The sequence below is a fragment of the Opisthorchis viverrini genome (genome assembly GCF_000715545.1).
Source record: "Opisthorchis viverrini unplaced genomic scaffold opera_v5_2, whole genome shotgun sequence".
NCBI classification, from domain to species: domain Eukaryota; kingdom Metazoa; phylum Platyhelminthes; class Trematoda; order Opisthorchiida; family Opisthorchiidae; genus Opisthorchis; species Opisthorchis viverrini.
In genome coordinates, this window is record NW_008751658.1 from 4,831,900 (window position 1) to 4,846,199 (window position 14,300).

Genomic DNA, 14,300 nt, shown 5'->3' on the forward strand with positions numbered 1-14,300 from the left:
GGGATCTAAAAGTAACCTCTGACTCCCTGCACGTTGACTAAAGGTGAGACAGTGCGATGTCGATTGAATAGTAGCTCCTTTACTTGGTTTTCTAGCCCCTCGTAAGCTCTACCCATGCATCTTCGCAGCTGCAGGTACATTGAAAAATCCAATACCCAAGTGACAGTGCTAATTCTAAGGTTTTCATCAACAACAACTATTTATCGCCTTTAATTGCCTTGACTTTGATGTGTACTGTAGTGCATGTTCGGTGAAGGGGCGCATTCAAAGACCTTTAAACTGAATACGCGAATTTGTCATAAACCAGTGCTGTTCCTACTGCCTTCCTCACACTGACCTCGACACTTTAAACTAAGTGATAATCTATTACCCAACGTTACCATGCCCCTATAAATATACTGTGAAGAGAAACTTTCAGGTCTAGTTAACTAACAAAAGTACTACACGATCCACAAAACTTCAAAGGTCTCTTCGTAATTGCAGCTAGACTATTGAAGAAAACTCCATAGTCTAATGCACAAATGGTTTACGAAAAGGATCCTAAGTATTGGTTCAATTATTTTATTTTCCAAAAAACAACTGCATACAACTGCATATGCTCGAGCCTCGAAGTTTTAACCCACACACCACTGGTCAAACTAACTGTGGCGTACATCATTCATCATCGAGTCAAACTAGCTTTGCAATACTTGAGTGCTACAAGCTTTTGAGAGCAAATGAAATCTGTGGAAAAAAAGAGAAGACGTGCTTATTTCAGGACAATATCCACTAGTTTACTGTTTGTCAGAGAAATGCCCCTTACCGCACGGATGAGGGGTCTTGAATTCTAATAGATTGGAGATTCTCTATCCCTAGTGTAGGTGTCACCAAGTCACCATCCTAAACCAGAGTATCGGAGTGAAGAGCGGTCATACACAAGTGGTGATAAACAAAAATGCTTGAAGTTCAGCTATCGAAACGAAACACTATATGTGTGATTTATAGGATTGTAGGCAGGTATAAGGAATTCTGAGCAGTCTCTACAAAGGTGGCTAACGAGACCCTGGACTACTGTGATTTCGAGCTGAAAGCGGTATCTAAACTAGCCACATGAACTAGATGTGAAACGTGTTTTTGTGAAAGTACAAAAAGAATCGAACGAAGAAAAGGTCGTTATTGTAATTATATGAAAGGTGGTCATTGCCGAAATTGTCACCGTAGTAGCTAGTCTTTTGTTCGTTTGATCTAGTAAAGAACCCCCCTGAAGTTGTGATCTCTCCCAAAATCCATCGTTATCACTGGACTGCTGAAAAGAATCATTGTATTCTTATAGCGCCCATGTTCTTGTTTTTGTACCGAAATCCTTTCAGTGTCAAATTCCTGTGCCACCCAACTGGGTGATCGCGACTCAATTTCCTGTATAAGCGTGATTCATCTTGGTGGAATGAGACACTTGCAAAATGTACGTACGGCTGTAACAGAGGCAGTCTTCTTGACTTTCTACACTCGTGTTTAACTTATAACTTTCAACCATTCATTACAGGTAGATACGCTCTAAAACAAAATCACTGGGCTTCACTTGATGTCTACAGAACACATCATACACTGGAAGTTTGCAGCGAGCCTTCAAACTCAGCTTAGACGAATTATCAACAGCAATACATTCACATCAGCGCGATTAACATCATCAATCGCCAAGAAAACGTAAATTTTTCTCATGCCTCTCATCAATTTATTCCACGACCTTGCATTCAAATTGTACCATAAATTTACGGCCCCCTTCTTCGGTCACTTCAGGTTATCTAAGCTTCTGTCTCGATTGTGTACGACCCGTGTATCTTCCCATACATGTTTCTGCATGGGCTTACTAAGCAGACGCCACGCAAGGCTATGAAGTTTCAGTACGGTTATCAAGTGGATCGGTGTAGCGGCTGAGCGCTTTTTGCAGTCAGTCATTATTTCTGAGCATGAAAATTCAGTTTCTCGTAGTTCAACTAACAGCTTCTTTGGATAAGGCGTTCTGCAAATTTGATTATTTTAAGTTGAACACGACCAAGGGTAGTGAGCAAAACTGGTGGTCGTGATAATGATGTTATTGTCTGTATCGTAAGTTTGTTTATTACATAAAGTTTGATTTCGCGAGCTAGCAAATCCAGTAGACAGTAAGGGATGATCAGCACAGAAAGAATAATCTTCTCAAAAGTGTTTTGGATAGTTCTCGGAAAATTCTTAGCTTTTGGAATTACACAAAGCCAGATAATGTGACAGGAGGTATGTAACTTGGTCTAGGCTTCACTATTTTACTTAAGATTCATCCCATTGTTAGCCCAAAATTGTGTTTGAACCTCTTTCATAATAACTGAATGAGCGCTGTTCACAATTCACAAAAAGAAAAAGTCCATGGGAAATGTTTCTCAGTTTTTAGCGTCAGTTAAGTTCATTGGCAAGAAAAAAATCTCCATCAATAACTCAAAAATTATCATGACTTTCGTTTCCAAATTTCCCACAGCATGAATTCAACTGTCGATGAAATGCAGAAAGTTGCTTTGAATTCAAGTTAACCATAAAAATTGTCAACAAAAACTTGGTGTAAGGTGCTGGAGACTGAACAGGACCAGTTGTATCGCAGTCTGTCATCCTGCCCTCCATTAGGAAATGTAATTACTTAACCCGCGGTTTAGCGGGTCAAGACCATATAACCCTAAGTAAAAGGTCTCTGGCAAAAAATATCCCGTGGATCTCAGCGCAGTTACATTACATATGTAAGTACCTAAATTAGCTTGGACAAAGAGTTTGGCTATGCTGTCTCGTAAATAGTTTGTAGGCTATACGTGTCAGCTAATTTAGCTGTTTCCTCAATGAATGAGAATCCCTATTCACACCGCCCCATAGTTTACTGTAGTAAAAAATCTGTCATCATGACTATTAGAATACCAATAAACCAAGGCAGAAAAACCTCGTGTTTGATCGGCAGTTGAATCAGTATCTATATTGTTGAATCGCAAACGCATAACTGCAGCTTTTGTAGTCAGAGCCGGTCGTTAAAGCGAGTACGCTTTTTGAAATTCTGGTTCGTTCAAAAAACAGCAAATCGATTTGGGTGACGCGAAACATTGCTTTGTGTACAAATAACTCGGGCTGAATCACCATGAACGTTTTGATGGTTGTGTATTCCCCTTGCACAGGCGGTGATTGAAACAATCGACAAAGTATGCTTTTGCCCTTTCCCGGCGAAATCCGTCCATCCATTATTGTTAATCAAACGAGTGTTGACCCCGCAAACGAACATCAATCGGCCTGAATTACAGAGTGCCCGTGACCCGAGAAGGTCCCAAAAACACCTGCATTCCACAACATTGCTAAACACGAATTAGATCGAACGTGAATCCTGTGTGCATGTGTTTTGAAAAGCCCGTGACTGTGATTCGGATGTGTAACACAAAACGAAACAATTTTCTGATGACTGTTATTCGGTTCGATGATTCCAACGAGTGCCTGATAACACCAAACTTCCACAGTTGCAACTAAGAACCGAATAATGATTCCCTAAGTTAGTACTAGAACTGAATTTGCTCCTAAGCGAATGGCAACTGATGATCATCCAAGAAAACTTACACAACATTTCACGCTGTATACGCAAGCGGATTTTGTGAGGTGCCTAGGTGTTACTCACTCACTCACTCATATGATTCCAAAACGATGCATACCTCAGACACCAGGATGTCTGTGTTGTGTGAACTAGCGACCTGGAAGACATTTGGAGTCCAGTATCTCACGCAAAAGTTACGTACAAATTCAGGCTCTTCAGTCAGCAGTAACTTGAGAAAAGACCTGACTGGTTGGAAAAGAAGAGATGCTTCAAATCTTCATGGTTATAGATTTGCCAGGGCCACTATTGTTTCACCAATACACTCATCTGCAAACCAATTTGGTTTTTATGGGAGACTAACCTGGAACCCACTGAATCCATCGTTTATGTCATTGTCCTTTAACTGGGTGTGCTTCACTACGTCGTCTTATGCTTCAGTTGGTGTGATATTCGATAGAAGAACATAAAGAACGATAGAATAAACTTGGTTCCAATTGAGTATTCCGTCAGAATTAACTGGTAAACAGGCAAATGCTTTGGTCGAATTTCGTTCAATTTATGCTCAGTGTGAACATAAGATTGACGGGAACCTGGGAACTGCACCTACCTTATGAGCTCCAAGAAGGGAGAAGCCGATCGCTGGCTCTTGAAGAGTTTCAGCAACGTTATCAATAATGTAATACGTCTAAATCATTATTCCAGTTTAAGGATCATATATCATCTCGTTATTGTGAATGAACTACGTTTTCAGTGGAGTGAGCTCCGATTTGCCCGAAATTCGTTTCTGAACATGTCCTTAACATATCCATCACGTCCACCGTGGATATTATCGGCATACTGTGTAAACAAATATTCTAACTAGCGGTTTTGACCTATGAGGATGGTCTAAATGGAGGACAAAATACCACGGGAGTTTTGACGGTTGGAGAATATAACTTTACGTTACGGTTTAGTCTAGTATTTGTTTCCAAACAGTGAACTTTTAATTGCCTGCACCGCATTGATTTTCGCACATCAACTCTGTACATACTCTCCTCTTTAGACGGACCTTGAGACGAACATCCGCACTGGCCTTCGACCTAATGCTGCGGAAACAAAAAAAGGTCGTCTAATTTTACTGCCACAACACATTCTGTTTCTCCAGCAACCGGAATCCATTGATACTTGGGATATTTCATGGATAATGAAGGTTGGTGTCTAAGTTCGGTTTCAGCCAGTCTTGCATCGTGTTTTTCTGCTCATCAGAATTGCCTCATTCAGTAGTGACTACAAAATAAAAAATTGCCCGTCCAAATGCAGAGTTTCCTGCGGTCTTTTGCCTTCGAATGAATATCAAATCTCGTTGTTGTATCATATTATCCAAGCGAATCCAACAATAAATTTTACGCGTCAGTCCACATTACAATACTTCATCGTCCTCATTATTTTGAGGCAAAGAAAATTTTCAATCAACCATCCTCGATATTAAAAATTTATACCAATGGTGAGTGTTTGTGGCCTAATATAATGTTACTACCGTAAAAAGAAAAACGTCGAGACAATAACTTTCATCATAGCCACCTTCACAGTACGATACCCCAGTCATTAACGTTCTGTAAACTGCCATTTGGACGAAGTAAAAAATAAAACGACTGCTTTTTCGTTTTCGAAAATGATGTCGTGTAGAAATGTGATCCAGGCACCCTACTTACTACAGTTGGGACTCCTTAAGCACAATACAAATAAATCATCTTTATCCAACGTCCCTGTTGCGGAAGAAGGAAAAGGGCAATCAAAACAGCTCTCAGAGGATTCTGTCAGTGTTCTCAAAACATCATCACTGTTCATGTACGTGATATGTAGATTGATGAAAACCGAAAAAGACGGTAATTCTGCCCAAGGAACATGAGGAGTAGGGAAAGGATGAGACGAAATTACGAGGTCGCCTCCATGGTACCGATTGATCCAGGGCGTTTCTGATTTTTCTGTATGATCATTTTGTTCTGATACCTCCAAATCATTTAGTTATATTTTGATAACTGTGAGGAAAGTTCAAGCTTGCTTCTCGAGTTTCGTCTCAGAACCACCGCTAACTAAATTTTGCACGGGTTAGCGTCCTTTCATAATCTGTATGCTTCTAAGTATCTCTCTATGGGGCTTATATCCGAATTCTAACCCGGGCAATTAACCTGATCGCCTGTTGTGGCAAGTGGTACTCTCAGGTGCTTTACTACCAGTGGTACCACAAACAGGTGCACACAACTAAAATTTATTTGTTGCGTCACGTCCGTGATACTGATGTGTCTATCATATCCTCAAAGAAGTTACTGTAATCACCAAGGGTAGTTTGTCACCATTGACATATGACATTCACTCCGTTCTCCGTATAACTCTGTTGACCGCGCTGGCGCTATCTAGGACTTTCATGGGTCGTATATACTTTCAACTTAATCGAAAACATTCTCAGTCAACGAAACGGTCCACCTGAGGAAACTAAATGGTTGACAGGACTCTGATATATGTATCCATGTAGTAATTCCTCTTCATCGTCTGACATTGGCGTCACTAACCTGATTCCGTGACCAATTGACCTATCCCTCATCCAACCCTTTTTCCTTTTATTTCTATTTTTATAAAGCATATGTAGTCCCGATCTTAACCTTTTTGGTTTCTGTTCTGCTACCGTATAAATTGGTGATGTAATAACCAAGGGGAACAATCACAGAAAACCAGCTTTGTTCCCTACCTTCGTTCTCATGACTACGACGTGTATATTCAGCCGTCATTCCTCATTATCCCTACTTGTTTCTACAAGTAAGCAGAAAGGCGAGATTTTTAACACAAGCACCTAATGTCCGTCCCCGCATAAGAAGCTAGAGTACACTATGGTGCACAATCATGTTAGGTTATCCAAAAATCTGCCTTGATTCCACTCCGATCGAGAGCCAAATATTTATGTTAACAGGGTAGGACGCGAGTTCTGGTAACTCCAAACTGACGGAGAACAGGAAGAATAAACCGGAATATCAACTGAATATAAAAGAAAGTGTTGTGCTCACGAGGTTCTGGGCCAGAATAGCAAAACCTCACCTTCGTGATTCTGCCTCAGTTACTTTAGGGTGTAGTCCTATTTTCTCCAAGGAACTTCGTCATTGTATGACAAAAAGCACTCCACCCGACCTTGTAAGGCTGTTCTTACGGTTCAGAACACCGATCATCCCGCAATTCTTGTGCAGTGTTGACATTAAAGATTTCCGCAATTCTTGTGCAGTGTTGACAGTTAAAGCTTTTCATTAACCAGAGTTATAATGTCCCCAGAAATATTTCCCTAACTTACTCAAATAACGAGATTATTTTCATGCACTTGACCACACTTTAGCTGGATGGTTTGCGAATCGGGGCATCTGAACTGTCGGACAAACAGCCACCGTGGTTTGAAATATGGAACACTGAAGGCTCTGACCCGACCAAGAAAATTGTACGGATCTACTGTGCTGACACCCTCAGCCAGGACGCATGGATGGAAGACATACGTCGTGCACTGATGAATTTGCGTAAGTAAAACCCACCGTTAGTCTTGACAGAGCATTTGTTTGTGAAGATGTATGCGCGATGTTATGACCAACTTGAACAGTAGTCAGAGCCAAAATTATGAATGGCAATCAGTAGTATTCTTAACACTTGAGAACTTTCATGCAGAGTTTTGGCTACACAGTGAGAACAAACCTGGTCAAAGTTATTGGCGCGAAACGGGTCATTCAGTGAAGTTTCCAACACTGAATTAGAAGTAGAAATTTTTCAAGAATCCTATATCAGAACTCATGTGTCCCCATCCACTAATGGGGGTGGGCACAACAAGCAAAGAACCGATGACTAGGTAAAATCAATCAGACCCTATGATAAAAAGATATCTATGGAGGGGATTAACTACGCGGTACTGTAGATTATCAAAGCCGCATGACTAACAGAGCTAAACAGTCGACTTACTAATAGGATAAATAAGGTACTATCTCCGTCACAGGAACGAAATGGCCGTCTTATTCTCACAAACAGGTTAGTGCGCACAGTCCACCCGCTGCGCCATGCACTCGAGCAAGTTTACATCCCCTTATGGTCTGGATGTTCTCAGCTTGATTGCAGACCTATGGTTGCAAGGCTGGAATGCTATGGGTTTTGTGCGGGTGGCTGGAGTTGGCTAGCATGTGAGGTCTCCATCTGACAGCAGGAGGTTTCAAGAATTTTAATTGTTTCGAATCATGTAGAGGGATATACGCCTGGTACTGACATGATAACTGCCAAATGGCTGGAAGTTAGGATATTAAATGATAAAATGAACTTCTGTCGCTTTCTTTGGAGTAGTTTCACCATCACCTGGGAGACCGCGTGTCTTCTTAAGTACGCCAAATTCACTATATCGGTGGGCGGTAGAACTTGCGCTGCCCAATTATTTTACGAAACTCCTAAATCTCAGCTTCACGCTCAATTCGGAAACGTCTAGACCACTAAGGATTCCAATCGTGTTCATCACCATCACAAGGACTGCAACAGAAACGGATTCGTTAAAAAACGAGTTAAAAGGTATTTATGTCAAACTGCAGAGAAAAAAATTACAAGAAGGAGTACACTAATGAAGGTCACGACCAAAATGTTTACGTTTGCAAAAAGGTACTCGCTTTTAGCAATCAGAAAAATTCATCAATGAAGTATACTACGTTGTATCACAACATTTGACTGCATGTTGAATCCCAGCCGGTCAAGTGTGCTGGACTTGTTGCTGTAGACCCTACTTTCTGGGTGGTCGTGCATAAAAAAGTCAGGCAGTTTGAGATCCGATGATCTAGGTGAATCCTCAAACAGCCCACTTCAACTGAACCATCGATTTCCGAACTCTCCATCCAGAAGTTCACGAACACCTCGAACTTAGTGAGGTGGGGCGCCACCTCGTCACCACCTGAAATGGACTACGTCATCTGCCTCCAACTGTGATTGCGAAGCATTTGTTTGCAGGCCGAATCTGAAAGCAATAAGACCGAATGCAAAAGAACCAACTGGGGGTACTTTAAAATAAGGAAAGCTCAGTGATTTTCCTTCAGGTCAGTCTTGTCCAACAATGAGTTTTGTAAGTTGTTGGACACAAGAAGCCCTGTACCCACATCGATTGGACACAAAAATGGTGCCTCAATGAACTGGCGTGTAAATCAAGTACTGCTCCATCAATCTTACGACTTAAAACGCATGTAGACGAAGTAGATCACTTTTCATTTTAATAACCTCACAGATATTGCAAATGGACTTCACAAAATTGACGGTGCACACCCCCTTTATCTTAAAACTTTTTGAACAGTATTTGACGAGGTGTGATACTGCTGATCAATCCTCCATATACTGCCCATGAACGCTTTGACTTCTTAGACAAGCAAATAAACAGATAATCCATCCACCTCTGCTTGAGGTCTGTCAATCCTTTTGCCATCTAATGCACTCCGATTACTCTCTCCGATTACAAGCCCTGAAATTTGTCCCACAACTTCAGCACCAACCGAATACCGGTGTTCACAGAATTGAATCGCCTTGCAGTAGCCCGTATGTTTTGTCGACACACAAGGTAGCACAGGACAACGCTCAAGTATTTTTCGAGAGTCCACTGGCCTAACTTAACCACCGAAGGTGCTTGCTCCTCTTCCATTGTCGCGAGAATGGAGAGGGCTCTACAAGTGCCGCACTGCCTGACACGCTGTTCCACGTATCAATCACCCTGGCATGTTTACCGGGGTGTCCAATCAGTTTGGACCTAGCTACCATGACACCCGCGTCTGTTTAGGTGAATGGACCACATCTACGAGCACCTGATTCGGCCATGCGATCGCATAACCACAGACACAATGATAGGGGAAATATTTGCACCGAAATGGAATGGGCACGTGCTATAGTGATGGGAACGCGCCGATTGAATTGGGCAAAATTTTTGGGATTTTGAGAAAACACCCACCGCGCGGCAGGTATATTTTGTGCGCTAACCGAGCTGTGGAAGTTATGCGTCCATTCCCAACCATAGATCACTTCTGGTCAATGGCATCCATTTTCACGTTGAAGGCTTGCTCCTTTGAGTTCTGGTTACTACGTCTCAAATTTTCTGTTTGAAGTGAGTGGTTTAACATGCACCCTTATCTCATAGAAAATGCTAACATATAACAATTCCGAGTGTATGTGAAGACTAGGTCAAGTTAATGGCCATATGGCTGCGTCAGTAGCCAGTAGTCCTACAAAATTGTGGGTATGTCAGCTAATTATATCAGTTGCTACTTAATAAATTTCTCAGTAGTTAAAAATATAGAGGCCGCCGTGCAAGTATGGACGACGGTGGACAGGTTATGGACAGTTTATGCTGCATCTGAATAACCATTCTTTATCAAAAGTTTCTGAATCGGAATGTGGTGTGTTTACTTATAAGCTGTCAAACTGCATTCAACGTTATTCCAAAATTGTTCTGTGGTAGCCGGACCGAATTCGATCCAGATTGCTTAAAATCGGCAAATGTATCCCCACTTGTGGGTGATATTTCATCGGGTTTTTCGGTTTATGAGTTTAACTACCCCCTCACTCGCTAAATGTCATGCTTCAAATTGTGAATATCTACTGATCAGCTAGCTTCAAGTAAAAAATATGTAATGGTGCAGCTTTCAAATTCCAATATTTTAGGAACGGGCTGCCTTTTTGCCAATCGATCCCGCTCCGTGTACCATAGAATCTGACGAAAACCGTTTTTGTATTACCCCCCAAGGTATTTCGTTAGAACTTTCAATATTCATTTGAAGCAGACAGCACTTTCAGAAGAGGTATTTTAATTCGCAATCAGTGTTCAACAGGAGTTGCACATACATGATCCTCATTTTTTCGAAAATCTGGAAATATAATTCGTCCACGTTCACTTTGGTCCTCCGAAAGGAAAGATCCTCACTTTGCGGTTAGCAGAGACCACTGTTTCATTTAGCAAGGCTCGGCTACAAATCATCAATATATATCAAACAAGCGATGTCATCCCTGTAGGGGAACAGCTCCTACTGCGATCGTCCACTCCATCCATCAGTTGGTGAATCTTGTTCTCTCTTAAGATACCCAGTGGCAAGCTAGAAGGTTCAAACGTTCATTTTCAATGCACCTTCAATTTGATTCTACCTTTTCTATTTTACGTGATGTATGACTAAAAGGGTTCATGCCAATTCCGATGCTCGATGCCACGGAACAGAGGCAACCTCACCCACACGTGTCAACAGCAAAATTAAATTTACCTGTTTAAATCTTACCATTCAGTCTTGAAAGAACTACTGTAAATAGTCACCCCAAGCGGATCTACCCTGAACCGGGCGAAGCTTATTTACTCCTGATTGGGAAATACCAGGTCATGTGCTTTCTCGTTTTCGTTTCTTGTCCTGTTGCATTCTCACCTGCGGGGCCCGCCGATATCCAACAACACTGGTAAACAGTGTTCAAACTACACATGTTTGAATCCTAATACAAGCAATTCTGATTTGGGTAGACCAGTTGAAACAGTTTCGGAATCTTCATAGTCACACCACTCTCGTTTGAACGGCCGTGTTCCTGTTCTGGCGTAATTATTCCGGTGAGTCCACACCAAAGGGAAGCACTGGACTCGAGTTTCGCTCATCAGCAGTGCATATTCAATGGCCGTGCCGGGATTTGAACCGGTAAAACCTCGAAATTGCAACCAGGTGGCGTGTGCCACGCTACCTGACTGGGAAGTCCTGACTGGCGGGTCGATCAGTTACTCAGCAGTTACTCGACAGTTACTCAGCCGTCGTTCGATGAGTCGGGCACACCAATCACATCGCCCAAGTTTGAACATGTTCGCCTGTTCAGATAAGATAATTCAGATGCGTCCAGCGTGCGTTGATGGAGTAGTGGTTACACGCTCGCCTCGCATGTCAGATGTCCGGGGTTCAAATCCCGGCACGGTCATTGGATATGCACTGCTGATGAGCTCTAATAAGAGCGAAAGTCGAGTTCAACGCCTCCCTTTGGTGTGGACTACAGGAACACGGCCGTTCAAGCGAGAACGACGTGGCTATGAACAACAATACCTGTCTCGCAAAACCCCAAAATTGCAACTTTCGGAATCCGTATATAGTTTCTTGACTCAAAGTCCGTACTGTAAAACAAAACAAAACTCCGGGTCCAAGCACCCGGCGATTACCATCTACGGACGTGATACACTAATCATAACGTTGCTGAAAACTCTTCGACCAGCTTCGCCCTTCTTAGGGCTCTGCAGACAGGCGCAGTCTCCAAGTTTCCCTCAACTTTATGTTCTAGTTGAACCAAAATTAATATGCAAAATGAGCCTATTCCGCTAATTTCACGCACTTTTCTTTCAAGCAGAGGACATTAGGTCAACAGAAACTCCGGAACTGCGCCTACCTGGTGAGCCCCAAGAAGGGCGAAACCGGTCGTGGGTTGTCGAAGGGTTTTCAGCAACCCTGTGAGCAGTTCCCTTTATGTTACCATCTAGTTCTAAAACAGTAAAAAATAGTACAGCCTTGAGAATAATAAGTCCCAAAGTTAAACAACTCAAGCTGCACTTTACAGCTATCGGCTGAACCAAAAAGTAACAAAATAAGTGAAGAACCTTAAGTGCAGTAAAAAAAAACATAATAATGTGTTGAGTCGTAAAACCCAACGCCTAAATTGGGCTCAAATGGCCGGACGGTTATTCTGACTGGCACCAATTGCGGTGCCGGTATCCAACGCTGTTATCCAAGAGAAAGTATTTCCATCATGGGAATATATGTTGAGGAAAATCCCATTTCTTGCTTCTGTTTGTTGTCGAAGACATGCTGTACTGCAAAATGCATTGTTCACAAAGCAAAAAACTTTCAAGGATATGCTAATTCAATATTTTTATGGCGTTTTCTAGATAAAATGCAGCAGAGGACTTCAAGTTTGATGAAATCTGAATTACTGATATTCCAAAGACCCTTGGTTCAGGATGATCAAACTTTGAAATCACATGTAGCATCCCCGCTGTAGATATTAGTGCTTGGGATTTCAAAAGTGCTATGGGATGAGGCCTTCCGAGTTGGTAAAATTCCACATTGCTCACATTGCTTGAACTGCACCTCCTTCCCTGAGTGGCATGAGGAACAAAATATCCCAGTGTGCAACGCTACCAAGAGGGCCGATCCACGTAACTGAAATTGTGCCAGTTTTCTGTATAATCCAAAACAAAGATGTTGCTTAAGCTGAAGAAAATGACTCTACTTTTTGTACCTGAAGATCGTACTTCTAAACTTCTCACCCCGTGATGGTTTCACCAAATGACTCCGGACGCTATTCCAACAGACCTATTGTATTCTGAGGAAAGATTCTATTTTTGTACGCATAAGCGATGTTTGACGATGCCTAACATTGGTTATTTGATCTAACTTGCGAAAGCATCCATTGCACAGTGGAACAGATTCCCGTAATTTCCTTTGGTAGTTACAACAACTTTGATTGCGTTCAAAATTGCGGTCTACCGAACAAACCACTTGGAAGTTGTTGACTCGGCTTTCTGTTCCACATGCAAACAACAAGGATAAACAGGGACTCCAGTTGTAGCCCTCATTACGTCATTTCGGACCTTACATCGCTCAAACTGAAAAATCAAATGTAAAGTAGCTCCGCATTACACCGGCCAACACAAACTTACTTTGGATGATTCATTGTATGGTAACAATTTTAAGTGACATAAAAACAAACTAGGACAAGGAAACACATTCTTTCAACTTACCAAAAGTATTCATGCTATGCGGTGAATACTAAGAATATAAACTAAGACACAGACTTTGTCTGATGACGCAATTTCGGTTCATCTGGTAGGCGGATATTTCTAACATGATGCACAGTCACATTACTTTTCTGGTTGAATGGTTGCTTCGTGAATGGCTTTAGGATACAAATATTTCACTAAAAAACCAAAACAGGAATCATATCTACGAATGATAAAGAACATCACAACCAATACACTGATTTGCGAACCATTTTTGTTTTCAAGTGAGACTCAAGTGAACTTCTCGATGATGAAAACCAAACTAATTTGCAAACGAATGCATTTGTTGAGACCAGTCCAGTTTGGGTTCAAGTAAAGCATAAGGTTGACGCAAACTCGGGGACTGTGCCTGCCTGATGAGCCTTAAGGAGAGTGAAACCGATCGTGGGCTGTAGAAGTGTTTTCAGCAACCTTGTAAGTAGTTTCCTATGTGAAAACATCCGAAACACTAGTCCCCAAAAACTTCCTGCCAGCCTCAGCATAGTCAGTCTGTGCAGTTAACCATCTACAGGTGCTCTCATATGTTGTGTATTGGCACTGAAATCATCATTTTGGATCTTCGTAATGTTGTTTAGTTAAAGCCATCTTTTCTTCGAAATAAATCAGTTTGGTGAATCCGGCAGTCGTGTAACTGCACTTCAAGTAAATCAGATATAGGTAGGAGATATGCGAGCCAGAAAGTAATTACCATCTCGCGTTCGGCTGTTTAAAAGGATGGCATCGAACACGTTTATAACAATGTCTGTAAAAAGCACCGTCATGTACTGCTTGTACCATCGGTGTCAACTGAGATCAAATCCACTGTTGGTCATAATGCTTATTGTGCTTTTTGGTGGAAGGGCAAACTCAGGATTGTAATGATCCCAACGCTTAGCTAAGATATATACCCAAATCTATAGTTAAAGCAAATATCCAGGAACTAAAAAA

At 41.8% G+C, this 14,300-nt stretch overlaps 1 protein-coding gene across 1 annotated transcript in view; it reads left to right on the plus strand.

Annotated features, from left to right (window-relative positions):
• The window catches only part of T265_12500 (hypothetical protein), a gene marked incomplete at both ends in the record, with an annotated part of 174,272 nt that overhangs the window by 45,350 nt on the left and 114,622 nt on the right, over positions 1-14,300 (plus strand). Inside the window, 2 exons of the mRNA XM_009164024.1 lie at positions 4,611-4,763; positions 6,927-7,101. Of these exons, the coding sequence (XP_009162288.1) occupies positions 4,611-4,763; positions 6,927-7,101 (328 nt within the window). The remainder of the gene's footprint in view (positions 1-4,610; positions 4,764-6,926; positions 7,102-14,300) is intronic.